Source organism: Ursus americanus, chromosome 3 (genome assembly GCF_024610735.1).
Source record: "Ursus americanus isolate L20-20 chromosome 3, mUrsAme1.1.p, whole genome shotgun sequence".
NCBI classification, from domain to species: Eukaryota; Metazoa; Chordata; class Mammalia; order Carnivora; family Ursidae; genus Ursus; species Ursus americanus.
The window spans coordinates 42,889,363-42,916,947 of NC_142129.1; the positions used below are offsets into that span (position 1 = coordinate 42,889,363).

Below are 27,585 nucleotides of genomic sequence, written 5' to 3' on the forward strand. Positions count from 1 at the left end.
GGTTACTTTTCCCGCCCCGAGGCGCGACAGGCCCAGTATATGAACCAGGCGGTGGTGGCCAGGGTGGCCGCAGTAGTGAGCACCAGTGTGTGAGCCCGGGTGGCCGGGGTGGTGCTGGCCCAGTACACATTCACCTTGAAGAGGAAGACGGGGCGGAAGACCAACATCGTGGAGGCGGTGGAGCATTTAAACAATTTACAGGTGCTTATTTTTTCCTAGGAGAAATAGTGCTGGCGTGAGGTTCTTTATACATGGCTCCTGATCACACGTCCAGCGCTCTTTAGCATATGCCATAGAGTGGATTACCTGTTATATAGGTATGTAAATGTTCAGCTTTACAATTGAACATAATAATAATGCCAGCTTTTTAAACTTTTTTCATCTTTGCTTTCAAAGGCAAAGCGTTGCCCCTAGAATAAAAGGTTTTTTTAATAATTGAATAAAATACTGTATGAAAATAATTACGTGAAAATTACCTTTAGGGTGCCTGTATGGCTCAGTTGGTTAAGCAGCTGCCTCTTGATCTCAGCTCAGGTCTTGATCTCAGTTCAAGTCCTATGTTGGCCTCTGCGCTGGGCATGGAACCTACTTTAAAAAAAATAAAAAGAAAAAAAATTATCTTGAATTACTAATTTATATTTCAACCCACAGGATATGTAACTGCTTAATTTTTTAAAAAAATACATATTTCCTGTGACAGGAGAATTTTCTGAAAGCTCGATATCCAAACTCAACCTATTTCAGTGACAGCATGGGACAGTGTGAAGAATTCTATTTGCTGGGAAACCTAAGGTAATTTATCATTTCTGGCATGAAAAGTTTATTTTCAACAACTGGTGCCATAATTCCTCTTAATGAGTATGATAGTTCACAAAAATAGCTGTATGGTTTTTTTTCCATCTTTGTGTGCCCATTTCTTTACAATGTGACTTTGCAGCTCTACCCTTAAATCTGAATTTGACCTCCTTTGGTCAATGAAACATTAGTAAATATGATGCAAGCAAAGCTTCGAAAAGTGCTTCTCCTTCACATGCTTCTCTTGAAAATACTGCAACCACTACTATGTGAATGACCTGTAGAAGCTTGCTGAATGATGAGAAACATGTTGTCAGGTCATCTCCACTGCCCCACTAGGCACATGAGTGAGGTCGTTTTAGACCAACCAAACCCAGCAGAGCTACCAGCTAACTGCAGAGATCCATCAAGCCACCCCAAAGCAGAACTGCCCACCCAACAGATGTTATTTTTTTTTTAAACCTCATGCATATTAGTGACATAAAGGACTGTACCCATCATCAAAGCCAATTATTTATTGAGCCAGGCACTGTATGAAGCATGTGGGATCATTTCATATTCAGAACACAGATCTCAATTATTTTTTGCTTTAACTCAGAGGACAAAATTAATTTGGAAAGATAATACTTAACTTATTTGTGTGTGACGCCCTCTGATATTTCTACTTTCTATTCTTTACTTTATTATTTCATAGTTTACAATATTGCTGCCAATTCCCTTAGTTGATTTCACAATCCTCTAATGACTCTTGACCCAAAATTTGAACAACATGCATGTAGTATTTATCAGGCCAAATAAGTATTTCCAGAATGAATGAATGTCATAAAGGCAGATTTGGTACATCAACAGCTGCAGAATATGTGTAGCATCACGTAACGTGGGACTATATGGTAGCTAGAGAAATGTTTAAAATTCAAATATGATAATGACTTCTTCCAACTTTATTTTCTTCATTTACCTTCGTACCACACTTACTTAGAGATCCAGGTCCTTCACAAGGTCTACAAGATCCTGGACAATCTTTGCTCCACCAGCTCCTACTCATCCTTTAAACCTCTGCTGATATGTCCCTTCCCCCTGGGAAGGCTTCCTGGACCACCACTAGAATAGATACCCCAATATATCTTCGTAGAACTGATCATAACTGACATTTTAACATATGGGTAATTGTCAGTTCAACATTTTTCTTATATAAGCTCCACAAAGGCAGAGATTGGTTTCTCCTCTGCACTCAGAACATATTCACATAGCAGGTCTAATTCAGTGTTTGATGAATGAATAAATGAATGTTTTTGAAATTTTTATTGGCTCTTTCCTTCACCTTTATAACCTTACATCTTCTGGCTCTCCCCAGAGTTCAGACAACTCCATGGTACATACCAGAGATAAATCTGAGTGGCTCACACCGACCCAATGACTGGAATTCTTTCTTCCCTCCTCGGGTGGCTTTGCTGCTGGCAAGCTTGGGTGCCTGATGCCTATGACCATTAGTGAGTGGGTTCTTGCTCAGGAGACTCAATGGGCCCTGATACTATCAGGATCCAGGAAAGCTCACCGCAAACATGGACTAGATGTGCTCAAACATGTGGAATTGCACCAGTAGCAGGGGTTTGCGCACAAGCTGGGACCAAGGCCTTCACCATTCAAATGACTGAGTTATTGAGTATCCTCACCTCTCATGAATGAGAACTGTAAGAGGTGGTTCTAAAGTGTAAAAAGGAAACCTTATGTTTCTAAATAATGAATTATACTACCATTATATTCCTTTAGTATCAGGATATCCAGGTTAATTTTAAACACTAGCTTTGCGGGGCACCTGGGTGGCTCAAGTGATTAGTCATCTGACTTGATTTTGGCTCAGGTCATGATCCCAGAGTCCTGGGATGGAGCCCTGCATGAGCAGGTGGTCTGCTTCTGCCTCTTCCTCAACCAAACATTGTTTCTGACAGAGTTTTTTAGTCACAGACAACAGAATCCATTCTAGCTGGTTAAACAAAAGCTAGTTTCAAGGGAATCAGGTAGTTCATCAAACCTCTAGGAGACCCAGAAAACCAGACTTGAACACCTCCCAACCAGGGTATTTATGGGGCACCTACTGGTTCAGGTAACTTACATCAACTTTTAGATTGGTTTATGCACCAGTTCTTCCCTCCAGGGGGAGAACCTAATTTCCAAGCTCTAGGACCCATCAGTGTAATATTGTGTTTCTATTCATACCCTTGTGCACTCCTTCATTTAGATGCTCTCTAATAAATATGAAGAAGCTTCTCATATATTTTAAGTATTAACTAAGGTGAACGCCACATTTGAGGGAAATACTCCCTATGCTGTCACTTTTACTTCCTTTGTGGTTTCTTCCATTATGTTAAAGCTAAAACAGTGATCATAACTTCACATATCAGATACATTTACAAAATGCAACCTAGTTAAGCCCTTTAACAATTCGCAACCTGGCTCCATGACTTCCTACTTCTGCATCCTTGGACATGTTAATTAACTCTCTCGGCCTCCTTCTTATGTATAAAGTAAGGGTAATAACAGCACTTAGTAAGTTTTTAAAGAATAAATCTACTTTTTCTTATGGGCTTAGCTCAATAACCAGCACATAACACTCATGTCTATAGCTTTCCTTCTAGCACCCAAACCTTGTCTAGATACACTGTAGACTGACTACGTTTTAACCACGCTCTGAAGATTAGAGAATTTCTCTGGGGTAGTTTGCTTTCTTCAAAGCTGGGTGAATCCCAGTACCACATAGCAGCAGCCCGCGTCTAGCGCCCCCCCCCCCCCCCCGCTCCCGGCCCGCGTCTTGCCAGAGGGGCCGCAAAGCGGCCCTGCACGGGTCCCCGGCCTCCCGAGGAAGGGGCGCGCGCGGGGGGGGGGGGGGGGGCGGGGCTACCCCGCAGGCCTCCCCTGCCCCGCCTAGCTAGCAGACGCCGGCAGGGGGCGCGCTCCGACCCCGGCCGGCCTGGCGGCGGGGCCCCAGCGCTCCGAGCGCGGACTTGGGGCCACGACGCGGGAGGCGGCGGGGAGGCCTGGCGGGAGGCGGGGACCAAGAGGCCCCGGCGGGGACAGCGGGCCCTGTCCGGGCGGGCGGCGAGAGGGGGCGCTGCTGGGCCGACGGGCCCCGGCGCGGAGGAAGTGCCGTCTTCGCCGCCTCAGCCGCCTCAGGCGCGCTGCGGGGCCGCCTCAGCCGCGCGGGTAGCGATGTCGTCCCGGCCGGGGCGCGACAACGCGGGGACCGGGAGCGTGCGGCGGCCGCGGGAGCCGGCCGAGCAGGAGCTGCAGCGGCGCCGGGAGCAGAAGCGGCGGCGGCACGACGCGCAGCAGCTGCAGCAGCTCAAACACCTGGAGTCCTTGTGAGTCGGCGCCTCCTCCGCGAGGCGCGGGATCGGGGTGGCCCGGCACCGCGGGGACGCGGGAGGCTGGGTCCCAGAGGACCCGTGCGGCGCTGGCACCCGGACTTCTAGTCGCGCCTCCGCGGGAAGGGAAGGGCAATTCCCCCGGCGCGGCGAGCGGCCTGGGCCGGCAGGGAAGCTTGGGCTTTATTTCTGAGTCCGAGGTGGGTGTGCGGCCGGGGCTCTGCTTGGCGCTGAGGACCTTGCGGCACTTAGTAGGCGCTCGGCGGGGATTTGGGGACTGAACACGCGGCAGGTGCAGTGAGCGCTGCCGTCCTGCCCTTTCGGAGTGGTCGGTTCACAGGGCCCCCCGGGAACCGCATAAAACCCCCATTCTCTTCATCTGCTGCTAAGAAGGGAAGAGAACACGCCGTCCTCTACTGTTGGTGCTTGGGGGGGGGGGGGCTGGAGAATGGGATGAGGACTTGTCCCTAAAGATCCCAGAGGTGGAAGAGAGTGGAGACTTTTTCTCTAGTCCTGCGGGTTTTTACCAGCACGAAGGGTGGGGGCTACAAAGAGGCCAATTCCAGCTCAACAAAAAGAATTACGGCCAGAGTCTCCTGTGGTTGCTGGTCAGCATGGCCTGACTTAAAGGGCCACCGTGCGCCCCCAGCTCCAGCGGGTTCAGGGAGAGAGCCCATAACCCGCGGGAGGAGGGCAGGCTGTAAAGGAGATTGAAACATCAGGTGGGAGGTGAATTCATGATCTTCCAGTTCGTCTCTGTGATTCCGTCTTTCTGTACTTCGCTGGCCAACTTACAAGTTTGGTGCTCACGGAGTTCTTCAATACATACTTCGTTTCTATTTCAGGCACTTGGATCACCTAACCTAAGATGATCATGTAAGGAAAAGTCCTCAAAGGATTCAGATTCTTTATAATTAACCTGGGAGCTTTGACGCAAAATGCATTGCAGTGTTGGAGGCTGGACTGCTCTTTTCAGTGTGACCCTTGAGCTGAATTTCACCTCAGTAAGGCAGTGGTTGCAGGATACAGGTGCTGCATTACTAGCAACAACAGTCCTGGCCCCTTTGGACCCTCTGTGGCCATGTCCTAGACCATGCAGATCTTCAAATATCTTTCCCTAGCATAAGCCTGAGCTTCGCACAGCCCAGTCTGACCCTCAGTATCTTTAACTGTAGGGGTACCAGATACTGGTTAACACTGTACATTTATTTTGTAGCTCACAGAGCACTCAGGTATCAGAGAGATTATAACCTCCTTTTGCAAATGAGGAAATGCAGGTTCAGCAGTTAAGTAACCTGATCAAGGATACACTGACCTGTAAACTAGCAAAACTAAAGCGGTGTCTGTTTCCCAAATCAGTTGGATTTTTCCACTTCAGGTATTTAAACTTTCTGGGCTGCTGACATATTTGGTTTGGCTAATTCAGGGACTTGTTTTGCTTTTAAATCAAGATTTTTACTTTTAGAGTAATACTGTAGTTTAAACATCAAATAAGAGACTAATTTCAAAAAATAGTGGTTCACATCCTGTTCTGTAGTCACCCACATACTCCCTGCAACCCTCCCTCGAACCCTTCCTAATCAAATTTACAGTAAGGAAATGTTTTTTTCTTCTGGGACTTAAGGACTTATTTCCAAATTATATGTTTATGCTGCTTTTATAGATTGAACAATAGACATTACCTATAAACCTCAAGTCACATACATGAGGGTTTAGTTCTCTTTCCCTACCCTTCTTGCATCCATCTTTCCAGTACAGCGCCATGATAGTTTTTGTTAAATCAATAGTGGGTATTAGCATTATTATACTATTAGTATTGTTCACTTTTGAGCCAAAGGGTGTTCTGTGATTTGTTTTGCTTTCTAGCACAGTTGTTTTTCGTCTAGTTAATAAGCACCTCGATTTTTTTCATTTGCTTAAGTTTCCTATTACCTGCTGCTAATTTTATTTGAAAGGCTCTAAAAGCTGAGAGTACTTTTTCTACATGTTCCTACATATCAGACAGTCTATCAGTTTGTTTTTAAAACCAAGGCTCTTCCATCTGTTCTTCTCCAGTACACTCTGGTTACATTCTAGACCTGGTGTACAACTGCCTTCGTCACTCTCCTGTCTTGGATCCCATTTTTGGACCCTGTGTCTTCCTCTTTCTCTCTTCATTTTGTTGGAGTATATTATGTAACTTCCTATAAAAAGTGCATTGGGATGGGGTCCCTAGGTGGCTTAGTTGGTTAAGTGTCTGCCTTGGGCTCGGGTCATGATTTCAGGGTCCTGGGGTCGAGTCCCACATCAGGCTCCTTGCTTGGCAGGGAGCCTGCTTCTCCCTCTGCTTGCCGCTCCCCCTGCTTGTGCTCACTCTCTCGATCTCTCTCTGACAAATAAGTGGATAAAATCTGTATTAAAAAAAAGAAAGTGCATTGGGATAAATTTGTTGAGTCTTTATATATCTGAAAATGTCTTTATCCTACCCTCAGACATGATAGGTAGATAGGCTAGGTATAGAATTCTAGGCTAAAAATTATTTTCACTTGCTTTCAAAGGTGATATGCCACCATTTCCTAGCTCCCAGTATTGCAGAGAAATCTGATGCCACTCTGACTCCCTTTATAAGGAACTTGTTCTACCTCCCCTTTTGCAAGCTTTAAAGAATTCTTTATATCTAGTATTTTGCCGTTTCTTTTTTTTTTAAGATTTATTTATTTATTTTACAGAGCATGCACTGAGGGGAGTGGGAGAGGGAGAGAATCTCCAGCAGACTCCCAGCTGAGTGGGGAGCCCGACATAGGGCTCAATCTCACAACCCTGAGATCATGACCTAAGCTGAAATCAAGAGTCGGACACTTAATCAACTGAGCCATCCACATGCCCCTTGCAGTTTCATGATGTGAACTTCTTCTCACCAGATTTCAGTTTTTTAATTTTCTTGATACTTCGTGGGTATCTAATATTCATATATGATCTGTGTTTTAATTTCTTTCCCTCCATTTTGTTTTTTCTTACTCTTAGACTTCTGTGATCCTCTTTTCATTATACTTTCTATAAGATTTATCTTCTAATCCTTCCACCATTGCACTTTAAGTTTCAATTTTTAACTTTGGAGATCTTATTCTGAGAATTCTTTTTTCATAGCATCCTATTGTTTCCTCAATAACAAATCTGTCATCTTTGAGGATACTAATTTTTTTTTCATTTGCTTTTTTCTTTGTTGTCTGTATCTTCTTTGCCTTTTCTTGTGATTTCTTTCACTTGGAGGTTTTTTTCCTAATGTGCAGGCATCCTTGGATTTCCCCCATTAAGAGTAAGGCATTAATGATAAAGCTATTTTGGAGGGAGCAGTTGGGAAAGAGAGAATGCAAAAGTGCTGGTTTACTGACTGGTAAGTCTCACTGTAGGGATATCAGACTGCAATGAAAAGGAAGGCAAATAACTAAGTTGTCCAGCCAGCCATGTAAAATGGGAAGCCCCATAAGGGTTTTTTTTACAAATTGAATTCAAATTCTTTTACCCCCTGGTTGCCCTGGTTAGGTCCCCTCACACTCCTCTCGTCAGTTTCTTACACTTGACCTTACCTTTTCTTACCTTTTGACCATACCTGCCAGGACCCCACAGGCATCTGAATCTTCCACCCTGTACTCTAACCATGCTCCAACCCTATTGTTAAGTGTCCTTGTCTGCTGGACATAACAGAATGGAGATTCTGTATATATGTGGCAGTTTCATCTCTGCCTTCCACCCCATAGGAGCAAGCTGTGGGAACAACATGCTTACATGAAGGACTCTTCCAAAAGAAATCCTGTGCCAGCACTCAGAAATACAAGAGTATTTTTAAGTACTTGGCAAAATAAAGATTTCTTTCTCCATACCCAATTGGGAAGATGAAGTTTTTCCTCTCTTATCTAAATTTAGTCTTCATACTGCTCAGAGAAACTTATTACAGTCTGAATGATACAATAGCAAGGTTTCACAGATGGTACAAAATAATGGGCCTCCACCAACTTTTTTTTTTTTTCATTCTAAGGATTAACTACAGAGAGTGCACACTTCTCAACTGTCACAGCGCAAAAGCCAACTACACAATAAACACATTCCCATTCTAGGTCTGGTTGGTTTTTGTTTGTTTGTTTAAGTAATCTCTACACCCAGTGTGGGGCTCAAACTCACAACCCTGAGATCAAGAGTCACATGCTCTACGGACAGAGCCAGCCAGGCACCCCCTCAGATCTGTTATTTTTAATAGTTAAATATTTTTAATAGTTAAATATTACTTTAGACTTTGAGAAATATCTTTTTTAACATGTTAAATAAACTAAAGAATTGTCAAGCCTCGGAAAAATGTTCCTTTAAATTTGGAGAAACAGTTGTAAAATGGACTTTTTAGGGAAGTACATTGCTAATAATAACAGATTTCAAAATGTGTAGTCAGTTCTCATCACATTCCTTTTCCACTTAGGCAAAAGCTTATACATATTTTTCAGGAATGTGAATTTTAGTTTGGCCACATGTTATTCGTACACCTCCTGTGGCAAAAGAAAGTATTGTTGGATCACTGGGTATTGATGAAGATGTTACTTCCTCACTTCCAAGCTCCCTTAAGTCCCAATCCATAAAAGATAGCATTAATGTTTCTAAGGAATGGCTGGTAGCCTGTATCACCATCTTAATATAGGCAAATTTTCATTATTCTTGCTAAGAGAGGCCTAAGCGTATGGCATGCCACAGCTTTCCACCGGAAAATAGTGGAAGTATTTGCTCTGGAAATATCATATCTAAAAAGTCAATTCTGTTTATACCCAAAACAACTTCAGGAACTAAGTCCTCCTCTGTCCCTTTAGAAAAACTCTGGAGTAATGATGGCGAGGATGAGAGTGGAGAAGCCTCCATCACAATCCTTCATCCAGAGATGAAGCCAAAGGGAAGTTTTCTTTGCTGTAACGATTCATGGCATTTCTCATCCCTCATCTGCTATAAAGGAAAAAACACTCCCGTTTTCCTTTTCTACACTCATACTAAGAGTACTACTCTAACTGTGTGGGAGTTTTCCAACACCACCAAGAAATTTTCCTGTTCTCAGAGGACACCAATTACATGTCTTACAGATTGAATTCTGACATTGTCTACCTGGAGTCAGCATCAGAACCCAGAGGTCAAGGGCTCAGTCTCACAAGATTACCCCTTTCCACACGCTTTAGTTGGCAGCCACAAGTCCAGGTTGCTGCTAACCCATTGTCTGTACAGCAGAGGTTCCCCCAGCACACTCCTCTAGTTTGGTTAATTTGCTAGAGCAGCTCATAGAACTCAGGAAAACATTTTATTTACTTGATTACTGATTTGTTATAAAAGGTTATAGGTCAGGCGCAGCCAGATGGAGCAAATACGTAGGGCAAGGTGTGTGGGAAGGGGCATGGAGCTTCCATGTCCTCTCCAGATACACCACACCTCCACGTGTTCAACCTTGAAGGTCTCTGAAATCCATTTTTGGGTTTTGTTTTTTGTTTGTTGGAATTTTTTTTTAAGATTTTTATTTGAGAGGAAGAGAGACAGCGAGCGAGAACACGAGTGGGGAGGAGGAAATTACAAGGTTTTAGGAGCTGTGTGCCAGAACAGTGAAGACCAAAACATATTTCTTATTATAAGTCTCAGTATCACACCTACTAAAGTTGTTTTCTTTCACATCTTAAGATAAGGGCCAAAGGAAAAACATTTCACTTTTCCCTTGGTCAATTCTCCCTAACCTCAGTAACTTCCAATACTTAATCTATTCTGAAGGGTCTTTAAAGTTGGTGCATAAGAAGAGGCTCAGGATAAAGAAAATATTAAATCATTAAGTCTTGCCATACTTTGCAGCTGTTCTGAAGTATTAAAATGAGTCCTTCCCTGGAGGTTTACAAGGTTAAGGCACAGATTTGGGCTAAAATGCTTATGTATTACTCCTTATAGGAGAGGTACAAGTCCCTTTAAGAGTTTAAGACACTCTTTGAGTACACAGACACCCAGCCTCAGAATTTGCTTCCTATCTCTCAGGTTTCTGGGTCTCTCTTAGTTCAGTCCCTGGCCAGAAAGGAGGGCCTGGCCAGTTTGGTGCCTGGGTGCCGCTGAGCACAGACAGGGAAAGTTTTCTGCTATAATAAAGTGATTCCTGGTCTGCAAACCAGAATGATGGAAGCTTATCCTTGCTAAAATCCGTGATTAAAAACCCTATAACTCTGTTTCCCATTAACTTCGTGAATATCAGGGTTGGCTCAGATGTGGACTCCTAGCTTGACATTTCCCCTCGCAGACTCCTTAGAATTATCTGTCGCTACATGGATGTTCCCAGCATCAACAACCAGACGTGTATGCATTTAATATCTGCGCACACTCAACCCAACCCCTGCCTCAGAGAGGGCATGAGGTCGTTGTCCTTGTTACTACCTTCCTCTAACCTCATAGTATTTTGCTTTGGGATGGGGAGGATATTGTCAAAACAGAGGGAAGTATGGTATATAAATTTTATTGTAATTAAAAAAAAGTGGATAAATGAGCAATGTGGGGGGAAAATTTTAGGGAAAACTAGATTTACAACATTATTTGTGCCCAAATCAAATTGTTCTCAAGCTCTGAATTTAAAGTGTTCCTGGAGTTTTCTGTTGTCTAGTGACAAACATGGTGCTAAAATAATTGCAGGATTCAGCTAAACATATACTGACAGTCATGTACAAGTGAGCACATGGGCTCTGGGCTGTGCACGTTTGCACGATTTATTTAACCCATGAACAGTTGTTAGTACAAGAAATGCATTGCTGACGTAGAACAGTGTTGCAGCTCAATGAAAGAACTCCAGATGTCACGAGATCTGGGTAATCGTCCCAGTTCGGCCTCTTAATTGGTATAGCTTCCTTTTAATTGGTATAGCTTCCAACTGTTGGAATCAATGAGGAAAAATGTTGGAACTGATGTTGGAGAAAAAAGATGTCAGAGTCCCTGGCCTGCCCTTCCTTATTCTGAGATTTTAACATGATAGTTTAATATCTGTAATAAGGCATATTTTATGAGCCTCACAAGAGAATGGGGATAGACTTGGCTGAATGCTGATGTACCACGAACATGGGGGAAAAGACAGTGATCCCTGAACCCAGATATGGAAGAGGAGTCTCTGAGTCCCATGGCCTAGAAAGGGAGTAAGCCCAGCTGGGGATGGCGTCTGTGGGAAGTCCTCTACCAGGTCTCTACCCACCTCCACTTGGGAGCAGCTGGCAAATCCCTGTAAAGCTACAGATCTATAAAAAGATGTGAAGCCGGGCTTGGGGTGGCCAGGCTTCTCTGCTCGTCCACATCTCGGCCTTTGTGATGCCAGTGCTCCAGTCCTGAGCTGCCTCCTGAGGCTGCTGAGAGAAATGACTTGCTTTTAACGGAAGGAGCAGAAGCCAGCATTGTGAAGTGCCTTTTCCAGAGATGAGATATTTGCCGTGACATATTCACCAATGAGGAAATTGAGGCTCCGAAGGGTTAAATAACTTGTCCAAAGTACACAGCAGTGAGAATGAATCAGAATTCAAACCAAAAAATTTTTTTACCTGTGTTAAAGAACAAAAATTCAACCTAATTAGATTTGAAGATCTAATTGGCTTTATTGTTTCATGAATCCAGCAGCATCCCATCTAACAGTAGAGAGATGCTCCAAAGAGTTGTACAAAATGGAAGATTTCTGTAAGGAGGGTGGTGAATGAAGTTATTAGCAAAAGAAAAGAAAGGATTGTTCCAGGCAAAGTCCCTTTCCCTTAGGTGGAAGAGCAGGGAGTCTTGTCATGTAGATTACCTCATCTTTTGGTGGGGGGGGATTAAGGGGGCCCATGGGACAGATTAGTTTATTGGTACTGATCAGAAAATTCTTGCGGATGGTTAAGACTACATTTATGGAGGAGGTTGAAACTATAATTAGAGTATATATTAGCCCAGTTTGGTGACATGGCCTAAGTGGCTCCATTTTGGGCCTGCGGTTTTCTTTTTAACACCCCCAGACCACATTCATTTAGAACTGGAAAATGTTACAGCTGGAATTTGGGGGTTCTCCACTCCAAAAAACCAAAACAAGCAGTTGCACAGTTATAAAGAGAGTCAAATAACAAAAATAATGTGATTTAATAATGAGTTTGATGTCCTTTATTCAAGGAAAATAAATCCATGGATTGGGGAATACACTGTCTTGCTCTTTCCAGGGATCTTGAACAAAAGCAAGTTTTCTATGCCCTTAGTTCTCTTTTCTGATACTTAGCACTATGCCTGGCATAATTGTTGACGGGAAACTTCTGCAATGAATAAGTTTTCAAGTTGAACCATCAGTATTGCCTGAGAATTAAGTTTAGTTTCCCCTATTGTACCTGTTCTTTTTTTTTTTTTTTTTTTTTTGGAGGAAAATATCAAGTTGGATAGAGCTAGAGTGCAGATTTAATTCTTGAAAAAATTACAGAAATAACATTGAAACTTTAAAACAAAAATGCAGCCTATATAACTATAGCAGAAATGAGCTGCTAATAGCATATTTTTGGCCCTTCTACATTTCGTAATCTCAAATTAACTTCGGTATTTCTTTCAGAGGGAAATTAGTCTGGGCTTAGCAAGATGACATCGATTTCATTTTTCTTTTGTAATGAAAAAACTTGAGGTGCTATATTTGCATTTAAATAAGTATAAGTGAAAAATAAAGGTCCCTCCCTCAGGTATACTTCCAGAGGTGATCTATTCATAATGAGCCATGTCTGTGTTTATACGTATGTGCATGTAGTGTCCTCCCCATACACACAAATGGAAACACACCAAGTACACTGCTCTTTACCCTACTGCTTTTTTTTTACTAACTTAAACTATTTTGGATATAGTTTGGATATAGAATGCCCTACATTCCTTTTCGGATAATCAATATCTATTTGGCTATTAGATAAATGTTTTAACATTTTAACATTTATTAATATTTTTCTGGTGCTAAAAGTGAGCCATTTTTACGATACAAAATTCAGAAAATTAATCACCTCTGACGTCACCACCTGTGTGCACCAATTTTGGGACTCCCACATTTCCAAGCTTTTGGAGTCAAAACACAATTTTAAAGAAGTTAAGATGGAAGAAGATTAGGGGACCCCTTTTTCAGCCAGTCCCCTGAGTCGAGCTGGATGGGTACCAGACCAGACTGAACATCCATGGAATCAGCCTGAGAGGCAGGAAGATACATCTGGATCTCTACAAATGAACATCTCCAGCGCTGAGTATTGAGGTACGAAGCGGGGAGCCGTGAAACCGCGCACAGATATCGGAAGATAAACGGAAGGAGTAGGGAGCTGCTGCATTCGGGCACCGGGAAGCGGTAGCCACCTGCACTGGGGAGCAGGCGGACTCGTGGACCGGCACCCACGAGAGAGCAGACTGAGACCGTGAGCCAGGAACGCGCGCCACCAGACTGAGGGCCAGAGCTTCAGAGCGTGCGGGGGCAGCTGGCGGCTGGGGGTATTAGAAACACAAAGGACAGAGACGCACCGGCCCTGGAAGTGAGGGTTGGGACGCCGGGTGTGGGGGGCACATCCCGGGACGTTGCGGGGTTGAGCAGCACCAACAGAAACATAGTTAAAGTGGCCAGAACATCAGTGGAGAATGGTCCACGATCCCTCTGTTCTGAGACAGAGGCTGAGGCACAGCAAACCGCCAGGGAAAGCTGCCAGAGAACAAAAGCCTGGAAACACCGGCTCACGGTGTGCCCATCCCCATCCCCCCTCGCAGGGGACACGGAGACTCTACCCAAACAGGGTTGCCTGAGTATCGGTGCGGCAGGCCCCTCCCCCAGAAGCCAGGCTGAAAAATCAAGAAGACCACATCCCTACGATCTCTATAAAACAAGGGCGCATGGCCGGGGTCCCGGTCAATAATTTGGGCGCTGGACAACCCCGCAACCTCTCCTCATGAGAAAGACGAGAAGGAGAAATCCCCCCCAGCAAAGAAAAGACAATGAGTCTGTGGCCTCTGCCACAGAACTAACGGATATGGATATAACCAAATTATCAGAAATGGAATTCAGAGTAACAATGGTCAAGATGATGTGTAGACTTGAAAAAAGTATTAACGAAAATGTTAATGAGAATATAGAATCTCTAAGGGCAGAAATGAGAGTGAATTTGGCAGAAATTAAAAATTCTATAAGCCAAATGCAGTAAAAACTAGAGGCTCTGACGGCCAGGGTGAATGAGGCAGAAGAACGTATCAGCGAATTGGAGGATGGGTTAGTAGAAGAAAAAGCTAAAATAGAATCTGGACTCAAAAAAATCCATGCACAGGAATGTAGGTTACAGGAGATTACTGATTCAATGAAACGTTCCAATGTCAGAATCATCGGCATCCCCGAGGGGGTGGAGAAAAAGAGAGGTCTAGAAGAGATATTTGAACAAATTGTAGCTGAAAACTTCCCTAATCTAGCAAGGGAAACAAACATTCGTGTCCAAGAGGCAGAGAGGACCCCTCCCAAGCTCAACCACGACAAACCTACACCACGTCACGTCATAGTGCAATCGCAAATATTAGATCCAAGGATACAGTATTGAAAGCGGCCAGGGCAAAGAAATTTCTCACGTACCAAGGCAAAGGTATCAGAATTATGTCAGACCTGTCTACACAGACCTGGAATGAGAAAAAGGGTTGGGGGGGGGCATTTTTAAAGCTCGTTCAGAGTAAAACATGCAGCCAAGGATCCTCTATCCAGCAAGGCTGTCATTCAGAATGGATGGAGAAATAAAGACCTTCCGAATCGCCAGTTACTGACCAATTTCGTAACCATGAAACCAGCCCTACAGAAGATATTAAGGGGGGTTCTATAAAAGTAAAAAGGCCCCAAGAGTGATACAGAACAGAAAGTCACAATCTATAGAAACAAAGACTTTACTGGCAACATGGCATCATTAAAATCATATCTCTCAATAATCAGTCTCAATGTAAATGGCCTAAATTCTCCCATAAACGCCACAGGGTTGCAGATTGGATAAAAAGACATGACCCAGGGGCGCCTGGGTGGCACAGCGGTTAAGCGTCTGCCTTCAGCTCAGGGCGTGATCCCGGCGTTATGGGATCGAGCCCCACATCAGGCTCCTTCGCTATGAGCCTGCTTCTTCCTCTCCCACTGCCCCTGTTTGTGTTCCCTCTTTCACTGGCTGTCTCTATCTCTGTCGAATAAATAAATAAAATCTTAAAAAAAAAAAAAAAAGACATGACCCATCCATTTCCTGTCTACAAGAGACGCATTTTGAACCTAAAGATACATTCAGACTGAAAGTAAAGGGATGGAATACCATCTTTCACGCCAATGGACCTCAAAAGTTAAAGCTGGGGTAGCAATTCTCATATCAGACAGATTGGATTTTAAACTAAAGACAATAGTTAGAAACACAGAAGGGCACTATATTATTCTTAAAGGATGTATCCAACAAGTGGATATGACAATTATAAATATATATGCCCCCAACAGGGGAGCAGCAAGATACACAAGCCAACTCTTAACCAGAATAAAGAGACATATAGATAAAAATACGTTAATAGTAGGGGACCTCAACACTCCACTATCAGCAATAGACAGAGCACCGGAGCAGAAAACCAACATAGAAACAAGAGCTTTGAATGCCATACTTGACAAGTTGGACCTCATAGATATATATAGAACACTACACCCCAGAACCAAAGAATACTCATTCTATTCTAATGCCCATGGAACATTCTCAAGAATAGACCATGTTCTGGGACACAAAACAGGTCTCAACTGATACCAAAAGATTGAAATCATCCCCTGCATATTCTCAGACCACAACGCTCTGAAATTAGAACTCAACCACAAGGAAAAATTTGGAAGAAACTCAAACACTTGGAGACTAAGAAGCATCCTGCTCAGGAATGACTCGATAAACCAGGAAATCAAAAATCAATTTAAACAATTTATGGAGACCAACGAGAATGAAAACACAATGGTCCAAAACCTATGGGATACTGCAAAGGCAGTCCTAAGGGGGAAATACATAGCCATCCAAGCCTCACTCAAAAGAAGAGAAAAATCTAAAATGCAGTTTTTATATTCTCACCTCAAGAAGCTGGAACAGCAACAGAGGGACAGGCCTAATCCACGCACAAGGAAGCAGTTGACCAACATTAGAGCAGAAATCAATGAATTAGAAACCAGAAGTACAGTAGAGCAGATCAACAGGACTAGAAGCTGGTTCTTTGAGAGAATCAATAAAATTGACAAACTGCTGGCAAGACTTATCCAAAAGAATAGAGAAAGGACACAAATTAATAAAATTATGAATGAAAAAGGAGAGGTCACAACCAACACCAATGAAATTGGAAGGATTATTAGAAACTTTTATCAACAGCTATATGCCAATAAATTAAGCAATCTGGAAGAGATGGAGGCCTTCCTGGAAACCTATAAACTACCAAGACTGAAACAGGAAGAAATTGATTTTTTAAACAGGCCAATTAATTATGAAGAGATTGAGTCAGTGATAAACAACCTTCCAAATAACAAAACTCCAGGCCCGGATGGTTTTCCTGGGGAATTCTACCAAACATTCAAAGAAGAAATAATACCTATTCTCCTAAAGCTATTTCAAAAAATAGAAACAGAAGGAAAGCTACCAAGCTCATTCAATGAGGCCAATATTACCTTGATCCCCAAACCAGGCAAAGACCCCATCAAAAAGGAGAATTACAGACCGATTTCCCTAATGAATATGGATGCCAAAATCCTCAACAAGATCCTGGCTAATAGAATCCAACAGTACATTAAAAGGATTATCCATCATGACCAAGTGGGATTCATACCTGGGATGCAAGCGTGGTTCAACATTCGCAAATCAATCAGCGTGATACATCATATCAAAAAGAAAAGACTCAGGAACCATATGATCCTCTCAATTGATGCAGAAAAAGCATTTGACAATACAGGATCCTTTCCTGATTAAAACCCTTCAGAGTGTAGGGGTAGAGGGTACATTTCTCAATCTCATAAAAGCCATCTATGAAAAGCCTACAGCAAATATTATGCTCAATGGGGAAAAGCTGGAGGCCTTTCCCTTAAGATCAGGAACATGACAAGGATGCCCACTCTCGCCACTATTATTCAACATAGTACTAGAAGTCCTTGCCACAGCAATCAGACAACAAAAAGGGATAAAAGGTATCCAAATCGGCAAAGAAGAAGTCAAAATGTCTCTCTTCGCAGATGACATGATACTCTATATGGAAAACCCAAAAGAATCCACTCCCAAACTATTAGAAGTTATAGAGCAATTCAGTAATGTGGCAGGATACAAAATCAATGCTCAGAAATCAGTTGCATTTCTATACATGAATAATGAGACTGAAGAAAGAGAAATTAGGGAATCCATCCCATTTACAATAGCACCAAAAACCATATGTTACCCTGGAATTAACTTAACCGGAGACGTAAAGGACCTATATTCTAGAAACTATAAATCACTCTTGAAAGACATTGAGGAAGACATAAAAAGATGGAAAGATATTCCATGCTCATGGATCGGAAGAATTAACATAGTTAAAATGTCCATGCTACCCAGAGCAATCTACACTTTCAATGCCATCCCGATCAAAATACCAACGACAGTTTTCAAAGAACTGGAACAAACAGCCCTTAAATTTGTGTGGAACCAGAAAAGGCCCCGAATCTCCAAGGAACTGTTGAAAAGGAAAAACAAAGCTGGGGGCATCACAATGCCGGATTTCGAACTGTACTACAAAGCTGTGATCAGAAAGACAGCATGGCACTGGCACAAAAACAGACACATAGACCAATGGAACAGAATAGAGAACCCAGAAATGGACCCTCGGCTCTTTGGGCAACTAATCAGCGATAAAGCAGGAAAAAACATCTGGTGGAAAAAAGACAGTCTCTTCAATAAATGGTGCTGGGAAAATTGGACAGCTACCTGCAAAAGAATGAAACTTGACCACTCTCTCACACCATACACAAAAATAAACTCCAAATGGATGAAAGACCTCGATGTGAGACAGGAATCCATGAAAATCCTAGAGGAGAACATAGGCAGCAACCTCTACAACATCGGCCAAAGCAACCTTTTTCATGACACATCTCCAAAGGCAAGAGAAACAAAAGATAAAATGAACTTGTGGGACTTCATCAAGATAAAAAGCTTCTGCACAGCCAAGGAAACAGTCAAAAAAACTAGGAGGCAGCCCACAGAATGGGAGAATATATTTGCAAATGACACTACAGATAAAAGACTGGTATCCAAGATCTACAAAGAACTTCTCAAACTCAATACACGAGAAACAAATAAACAAATCAAAAAATGGGCAGAAGATATGAACAGACACTTTTCCAATGAAGACATACAAATGGCTAACTGACACATGAAAAAATGTTCAAAATCATTAGCCATCAGGGAAATTCAAATCAAAACCACACTGAGATACCACCTTATGCCAGTTAGAATGGCAAAAATAGACAAGGCAAGAGACAACAATTGTTGGAGAGGATGTGGAGAAAGGGGATCCCTCCTACATTGTTGGTGGGAATGCAAGTTGGTACAGCCACTCTGGAAAACAGTGTGGAGCTCCCTTAAAAAGTTAAAAATTGAGCTACCCTATGACCCAGCTGTTGCACTACTGGGTATGTACCCCAAAGATACAGATGTAGTGAAGAGAAGGGCCATATGCACCCCAATGTTCATAGCAGCATTGTCCACAATAGCCAAATCGTGGAAGGAACCGAGATGCCTTTCAACAGATGACTTGATTAAGAAGTTGTGCTCCCTATATACAATGGAATATTACTCAGCCATCAAAAAGAACGAATTCTCAACATTTTCTGCAACATGGACAGCACTGGAGGAGATAATGCTAAGTGAAATAAGTCAAGCAGAGAAAGATAATTATATGATTTTTCTCATCTATGGAACATAAGAACTAGGAAGATCGGTAGGGGAAGAAAGGGATAAAGAAAGGGGGGTAATCAGAAGGGGGAATGAAGCATGAGAGACTATGGACTATGAGAAACAAACTGAGGGCCTCAGAGGGGAGGAGGGTGGGGGAATGGAATAGACTGGTGATGGGTAGTAAGGAGGGCACGTATTGCATGGTGCACTGGGTGTTAATACGCAACTAATGAATCATCGAACTTTGCATCGGAAACCGGGGATGTACTGTATGGTGACTAACATAATATAATAAAAAAACATTAAAATAAAAATTAAAATAAGACACAATTTTAAACGAGCCCTCATTGCCCAGATACCCTCTCCCAGTAAAATGTTCTTTATAGAGGCATTGAAAAGACCTAAGATGTTCAGTTGTCCTGCTTGATTTCTCAGTTTCTTCTTTTTTACAGAGGGAGGAGGGTGGTTGTCCAGTGTGTTTGATTCCCAGCAGTGTGACAGTACTTAAAAACGAGCATTATTACACCTAAAAATAATAGTGTCCTATGTCAATTATATCTCAATTTTAAAAATAATTTTTAAAATGTACATGAGCATTTAATGATTTTCTGGATTGGGAACCCAGAAGCTTTAGGGGCAGTTCCGGCAGAGTGATGGGAAGTGAAAATGAATTGGGAGCATAAGCATGATGTGTATATTCCCTTAGGAACCTTGGGAGGGGGGGATCTGAGAGCTCGAAGGGAAGGTACATTCCCACACATCATACATCCCCTTAGTCTAGCAGCATTGTTTACTGAATGCTGCCTGTCATCCAGGCACCGTGCAAGGGTCCTGGACCCCGAGTTGGCAAGGTCAGTACAGGCACAGAGGGCTGTCAGAGAGCTGAGGAACAGACGGCTCACTCTGCAGGCAGGGTGGGTGGGCAGGATTTGAACTAGGAGCTTCAGGGAAATGGGAGAAGAAGGCTCAAGGACAGATCACCTCCACTGCCATCCCCTGCAACAGGCCCTCCCCTCCAGCTTTGCTCTTAGCCCCCTGTGCTCCCCCCTGCCAAGGTAGAAAAGATTTCTCAACCCCCCCCCCAAGGGCCTCTACAGTTGAGTAAGTGGAAGTTATGCTAGGTAAATAATCTGACAACGGTGACAGTTTGGAACCATGATGAGCTCACAGGTCTTCTTCACATTTCCCCTGCAATCTCTTGCTTTCTCTTCTTCAACAATAAAATCACTGTGCTCAGACACCTAGTTAGTGCTTCAGTGAATTTCAGTTCTAGATCTCCACAGGATGTGGTGTAGCATCAGTTTATTTATATGGGCTCCCTCACTGCTGGGCATATTTTGTTAACTGCTTTAGATATAGGATAGTTTTAAGGTTTTACTAAAAGTATCCTTTTTATTTTGGCCTGCCGTTGCTTTTTGCTCACTAAAATGTGTTATGTTCCTGTTAACATGATTGATGATGTTTTTTCTTTTCCTTTCTAGTTATGAAAAACCTCCTCCTGGGCTTATCAAGGTCAGTGTGAAGTTTGTGCCTTTGGTTATCCTCTTAGACATGTTTGACTCAGTGCTCAGACTCAGGAACTTGTTATAAAAACCTGTTGCATAAGGTTTTGAACGTCCTTTTATGGTAACCCCGCTTCTCCCTGCAGATGCCAGTCGGTTCATACACTTTGGGCTTTCTGTGTCCAGCCTGTGCCTTTGTAGAAATGTAATCAGCCGTGTGTCTGTTCCCTAAGAAATGGTGGCAGGCCCACGTGTTCCTCAGCCATCAGTCCTCTTCTCCCTCCCTCTCTCTCTTGCTGTGGCTGCATCTTCTCACAGCTGTGCTCCTTCTCTGCCTTGCTGCTGGTTTCCTGAATGTCATCAGCTCAGAGAACAGTAGTGTCTGAGGAGACTGGTAGGTCCTCTAGTCCAGCCCCTGGTGCAGGACACCCACCCCCCAGCAGCACCTGGCCCTAGAGTCCAGTCTCTGCGGGAGGGAGACCTAGAGGGCTCAGTGGAGGCCAGACAGCTTTCTACTTGTTCACCTTCAATGAAAAGAGACTGTTACAAAACCTTTCATTATAAATTTAATATTCATGGGAACTGAAAACAATCAGACATTAAAAAAAATAACACCTTAATTGTATAATGAAGTTATTTGGTAGTGAAAGCACACTTCATAAATACAGCAGGTGTGAGATTATAAAGCATGACAGTGGCCTCCAAGAGATAATCATCTTTTTTAATTTAACATGTTATTTTTATTATTTCAGGAAATCTTGCTTAATTCTATGCTTTGCTTCATTCCACAAGGCTTTTAAGGTACCAGAAAAGTTTGTGATCTGAATCTAATTTTTGTGATCTAGAATCAGGAATTGGAGCTCACGAATCATCCGTATGTGAACAATACTAGTAATATTTCTCTAAGAATAGCTATATCATCTTCATGATATAGTTCTTCTGGTACATTTATTTCTGGTTTTTCTGTCAGGTATAATTTGTCTTTCTTTCTAGTACTTGAGAGGGGAACTTAGGATGACATGGGCTTGTCAAACCCCTGCGAAAGCCAGGCAGTGCTGTGTTCTGAAGCAGGTGGGAGAGGATTCCATGCTTTTTTGCCATGTTGTGTACATGTTGTTTCCTTTTTTAGGAAGATGAGACTAAGCCAGAAGACTGTATACCAGATGTACCAGGGAACGAACATGCCAGGGAATTTCTGGCTCACGCACCAACAAAAGGACTGTGGATGCCCCTGGGGAAAGAAGTCAAAGTTATGCAGTGTGAGCATGGGAGGGTTGCAAGTAACAGTCCTCAATACACACAACTTATATACCATGATTTACAAAGCACGTTTACTTCTTTTTTTTAATTTGTTCTTACTGCAGGCCTGTTAAGTCAAGGCATAATCTGTGTTTTATAGTTAAGGAAGCTGACTTGCATATGTGTTAGTGAGTGGTCTGAGGTAAGAGGGAGACCAGAGCTTTGACTCCAGGGCTTCTGACTCCAAGGCCAATGTTCATGTACAGGACCATAGCTGCCTTTGGAGTTCACTCTTCAGTAATATTCCAATAACAAAAAGGATATTCCATTGTAGAAATGCCATGAAGGACAGGGTCCCTTTGGGTCTTGCCTCGTCATTCACAGCCCCACCCCCCCATCAGTGGTGTTAAGATTTCATCCGTGTAACCTGAGAGGAGCTGTGGGCCCCAGAGGGTGGGTCCAGAACAGGTGTGTTATGCATGCACACCCCCACCCCACCACGGCCGCAACACCTTCATCCAGCTTAAGTGGTATTTGGTATTTGAAGAAAGGGTACTGCTGCCTTTTAAAGACATTTGTACAAAGATTCTTCATGGACATAATTAAAGTAGCAGTTCCTAGTCCCTTTCCTCATTTGCCTCACCCTAAAGTTAACCATGTAAACCTCACTTAAGATTATTTTTGGGGGCACCTGGCTGGCTCAGTTGGAGGAGCAAATGACTCTTTATCTAGGGGTCATGAGTTCGAGCACCACATTGGGTGTACAGATTATTTAAATAAAACTTAAACTTTTTATCTCCATGTGTCTAATTAACAGGGTTGTATTCCTGCCTCTTGATTTTTCAGGTCTCTTATCTGTTGACTTCTTACTGTAGAAGATTTTCAGCTCTTTTTTTGTGCCTCCACCCCACCTCATACATACTCTATCTCCCATTTTCCCTCTACGTTATATCATAATTTAAATAAATCTTTTGTGTATATTTATGATTATTTTCATAATTGAATCATGTACTAAACCAATTACATTTCCTTTCATACATCCTGCATGTTTTGTTTGTCCTGTAATTAACAGTTGTCTTTTTGTTGTTCTTGTTTTTGCTTTTTTCTGTGCACTGATTTCTAATTCAACTTCTTCAGATGCTTGAGGTATTCCGTTAGTTTTTTTCCCCCTGAAGAGAGTTGTTCGCCGTGCTATCACCCAGGGACCTTCCTTCACCATTCACTCTTGTTTCCCTTAACGTCCCTCTTGTGTTTGATCTCATATTTGCCGTACCTTGGGTCTTTTTTGTTACATTCTCTTGCTGTGGTAGAGCACATTCTCCAGGAGCTGAGAAATGGGTTTATGGGAGATAAAATTTTCAAGACTGTATTTTTCTGGAAACATCTCTATTCTGTATTTTTAGTTTGCTACTTAGTTAGAATTGTTAAAAAAAAAAAAAAACTTCCTTTAGAATTTTGAAGGCATTGCTACATTGCCTTTTCATTTGTAGAATTGCTGTTGATAAGTCCAAAGCAATGAAGATTCTGGATGCTTTGATGTAACCTGCTTTGTTGTTGTTGTCTTTTGTTTTTTATTCTTCCTTCTTAGAAGCTTGTGAGATCATCTTATTCCCAGTGTTCTGAAATTTCATAAATTGTTTCATTGATTATTTCCTCCCCTCTGTTTGCAATTCTATTATTCAGATGAAGGGCTTCTTAGATTGATTTTCTAATTCCTGATCTTTTCTCTCCTATTTTTGTTTTCTGCTCTCTAGAATATTTCATCAACATAGCTTCCAATCCTTCAATTAAGTTTTTTATTTCAATTCCAAAAGCTCTTTTTTCTTCTATGATTTTTTAATTCTTTAATTGTTGCAAAATGTTCTCTAAGGATGTTAATTTTTTCTTCTCCCTAATGTTATTTCTTCCAAATTGTTGTTTTCTATTTATTTTTTTCACCTTTCTTGTTTATGGTGGGCTTTCAGGTGACTTAACAGAAATATATTGTCTCACAGTTCTGGAGGCTATCAATCTGAAATCAGGGTGTGAGCAGGGTTGGCTCCTTCTGAGGACTTTGAGGGAAGAATCTGTCCCAGGCCTCTCGAAAGATCCCCTCTCACAATGAGGTCACATTCTGAGGTACAAGGGGTTAGGACAGTCAACATAATGGGAGGCGATGGGCAACACAGTTCAAGCCATTAACACACTTTTTTTAAAAATCACACTTTGATTTTTGCACAGGATTGCTTAGTAACTACTTGGCTTATTTCTAAAACCCAAGATCAAAGGATGCTTGAGGAAGCAATTGATTTCTGTTTTCTGGTGCTTACATGGTTCATCCACTAATTGCATTTGCTTTGGGAATTGAAATCTAATGAAGAATATCTTTAGTATGATCTACTGATACTTTATCTTGATTAAGTAAAACTGTATCATCTTACAGAAATATATCCTTTTTCTTTGTTTTTAGGTTGGCGTTGTAAACGGTATGGTCACCGAACAGGCGACAAAGAATGCCCTTTCTTTATCAAAGGCAACCAAAAGTTAGAACAGTTCAGAGTAGTAAGTAAAACCCAGAGTTTCAGTTTACATTTACCAGAGGTGGTGAATGTTAGTGACTCAGGCATTGACCAGTGAAATGGAGATTAACATGAAATACATTCCCAGGGCCTTTGGCCAAAGTATCTGGTATTAACTCTGTTAAACTGAATTTGTGACAAATTAGCTCATTAGCAAAAAATTAACTTTTATTAAAGTGTTATTTGCTTATGCCCTGGGAGCACTGATTTCTTTTTCTGAAAGACATTGTTTATATGTTCAATCACTTTTTACTTATAGTAAAAAAAATCTTGTTTCATACCTAAAATCAGCATTCTAGTTCCCAGTCTTTGTGTAAATATTAAGTCTCTATTATAAACTAGATCTGTATGTATAAATGATATATCCTCTTTGCCTGACAGTAAAATAGATGTCATTTTCCCACTTTATTTTCACCATCACCTCCCAGGGCTGTTAACTCATCATTCAGTCACTGTTTCTGCCAGTTTAATTATGCTGTTACCAGAGAGATTGGCATTATCACCATATGCCAGGACTTTAAGACCTTTTAAAAATTGCACTTTCATTTTAAAAATTTTGACAAAATATTCTGGATAAATCAATGATACCTGGAATGGCAATTTTACAGTATCCAATTTACAGATAAACTGGTGATAACTCTTTAAAAAATGAACAAATTCATATATTTTTAATTCAGAAACCTAAATTCTAAGAATAGATCCTACAGCTATAATGAAAATCAATATATACAAATTTTTATGAATATATAAGGAATTATTCAGAATTCCATCTGTGACTCAAAAATATACTAAAGAAAATAGGAAACAACTTCAATGGCCAGCATAGCAACATAAGTACTGTAACACAGAAGTCATACAGCTTTTAAGAATTATGTTTTGGAAGAATGTGAAGTATCATGGGGAAATGTTCATGAAAACATAAGGGAAAAAAAACAGAATTACATATATAATTTTTTGTAAATTATGAATAATGAGTGGAAGAACCACACTAAGATGTTAGCAGTAGATATCTCTGGCTGGTAAGAATATAGGTATTTTTAACTTTTTTATCTTTAATATGTAAAATTTTTACTAAACATTTTTAAATATAATTCACATACCATAAAATTCAGTCTATGTGTAGTCATATTCTAAGTAAGTACTGTTAAATTATACAAATATTTTGAGAATATATTTGCTTTAACAAAATTGGCATGTTACAGGAAGGTTTTTCACAATTTTTTTAAGTCCAGTATTGCCTCTCTCCAGAGCGAATGCATTACGTAGCTTGATGAGGATACTGCCACAGTTCTTTCTGGGCACATACATATGTTTTTGTGCACCTATACATGAGTCATTCTTACATATCATTTTCTAACTTGCTTGTGTAATATCTCTTGATCATCTGTCCACACAGAACAAAGAAATTACCTCAGTATTTCAAACTTTGAGTAATATTTAATAATGATTCTGCCATGTTTGATATCCTTAAGAAGGCTATTCAAAACGTATAACTGGAAAATCTTTTTTTTGTAGCTTCCTTGAGTTTGAAATGATGGTGACCTTTAGCAAGGATTAGAATATGTTAAATATAAAATTACACCAAACAGGAAAAAAAAAAACTGGTTTCAGTGAAATATGGATTTAATTTTTATTTAACCGATGGTCGATGGAGCCTAATGCAACCTTAACCTTTTTTCATTCTAAAGGCACATGAAGATCCCATGTATGACATCATACGAGAGAATAAAAGACATGAGAAGGATGTAAGGTGAGATGGTCCTGGTGATGATACCCTCTTAAAGTCTGAAATTATATAAAGTTGGAAACACCCGTGTCAGTATGAGATGAGTGGTTTGGTAACTATGGTACTTCAATTGTGAACTATTAGGAAGGCAGGAATCATCACGGGAAAGGCCAGTGGGTGGGGAATCAGCAGGCCAGCCTCGTTCCACTTGGGTTAGCTTAAAGCAGTGGGCTTGGTCCCACTTGTTCACACCCTGATGGGGGATAACTTAGTTTATCTGTAAGGATCTGAGCTATTGTTAAAAATTATCCTTAGACATGAATAAAGATAGGGTGAAGGAAGCAGAGAGTTTGTTTTTCTCAAACTGGTTACACGGAGTTCTAATTGTTAAGGAGGTAGATTACCTAGTATGAACTTGAGCGGTTGTAGGTGGTTGGGGGGCGGTGATGAAGGAAAGGAGATATCTGTTTGAAGTTACATAGTAAGGACTGGAGAAACATGCAGAAATAGTTAGGACAGGAAAAGAATACAGAATGGCTTGTACACCGGTTACAGTCCTGTCAAAGAGGCACAGGTGTGGACAAGAATGGGGAAAACATGCAGAAATAAAAATCAGTATTGTCTTCAGTAAGGTAGTGGTTCATGATGTTTTTTACCCTCACTGCTGCTCTTATATCATTTTTATCTACCTTATTTTCGAATTAAATTTGGTTCTTTGGTTAATCCTCTATGTTTAGGATACAGCAGTTGAAACAGTTACTGGAGGATTCTACCTCCGATGAGGATGGGAGCAGCTCCAGTTCCTCAGCATGTAAAGAGAAACACAAGAAAAAGAAGAAGAAAGAAAAGCATAAGAAAAGGAAGAAAGAAAAGAAGAAGAAGAAGAAACGAAAGCATAAGTCTTCCAAGTCAAATGAGAGTTCAGACTCGGACTGACAACGACTTGACTCGTTCAACATTCTCTTCTCACAAATCAGACGCTGTGGCCAAAGACCAGAGGATGTGGAATCGGGGAGGACTAGGAGAGAGCCGCCTAGAGAGCAGGGTATTTGGTGTCACGCGTGTGAATTCTCACCTGCCTTCCAGCAAAGATGTGACCCCAGGAGGGTGAGTTGTACTTTCCCAGGTGCTAGCTCTGGACAGCGGCTGATTTCAGGCCGGAGAGCTTTGTTCAGCGTCGTCCTCCCCTGATGCCTACAGTCTGTGATTCCTTTGAGCTGCCCCCGCCAGGGTGGCCGGACTGGGCATGAGTCTCTGAGGAAGCTCCAGGTGCTGCTGCAGCCTTCCCGTCCCCAGGGCGCTACTTAGTTCCCAGAGACTTCAGGTTTGACTTTTCTCTGTTGTCCAGGATAATAAAAGCTCATTATTTATTTTTTAAATGTATTTATTTTTTATTTCTGAATAATACATGCACGTGCTCCAAATTTAAAAGGTACACAAGGTTTACTCATGAAAATTCTTCCTTCTTCCTTTCTCCCCTAGCTACCC

At 41.7% G+C, this 27,585-nt stretch overlaps 1 protein-coding gene across 1 annotated transcript; it reads left to right on the forward strand.

Annotated features, from left to right (window-relative positions):
- Positions 1-3,878: 3,878 nt before the first annotated feature.
- LOC123789083 (retinitis pigmentosa 9 protein) lies at positions 3,879-27,476 on the forward strand. Its single transcript, XM_045792888.2, has 6 exons — positions 3,879-4,154; positions 20,554-20,584; positions 21,704-21,833; positions 24,263-24,354; positions 26,060-26,121; positions 26,835-27,476. The coding sequence occupies exons 1-6, from the start codon at positions 4,003-4,005 to the stop codon at positions 27,031-27,033; spliced, it is 666 nt and encodes a 221-aa protein (XP_045648844.2). The 5' UTR covers positions 3,879-4,002; the 3' UTR covers positions 27,034-27,476.
- Positions 27,477-27,585: the final 109 nt, after the last annotated feature.

What these genes read in the sequence shown, in the direction of transcription:
- LOC123789083 (XM_045792888.2), top strand. Translation starts at nt 4,003, where the DNA reads ATGTCGTCCCGGCCGGGGCGCGACAACGCGGGGACCGGGAGCGTGCGG. An exon ending in CTCAAACACCTGGAGTCCTT is followed by an intron (nt 4,155 to 20,553) that starts GTGAGTCGGCGC and finishes TTTCCTTTCTAG; the next exon opens with TTATGAAAAACCTCCTCCTG. An exon ending in CTCCTCCTGGGCTTATCAAG is followed by an intron (nt 20,585 to 21,703) that starts GTCAGTGTGAAG and finishes TTCCTTTTTTAG; the next exon opens with GAAGATGAGACTAAGCCAGA.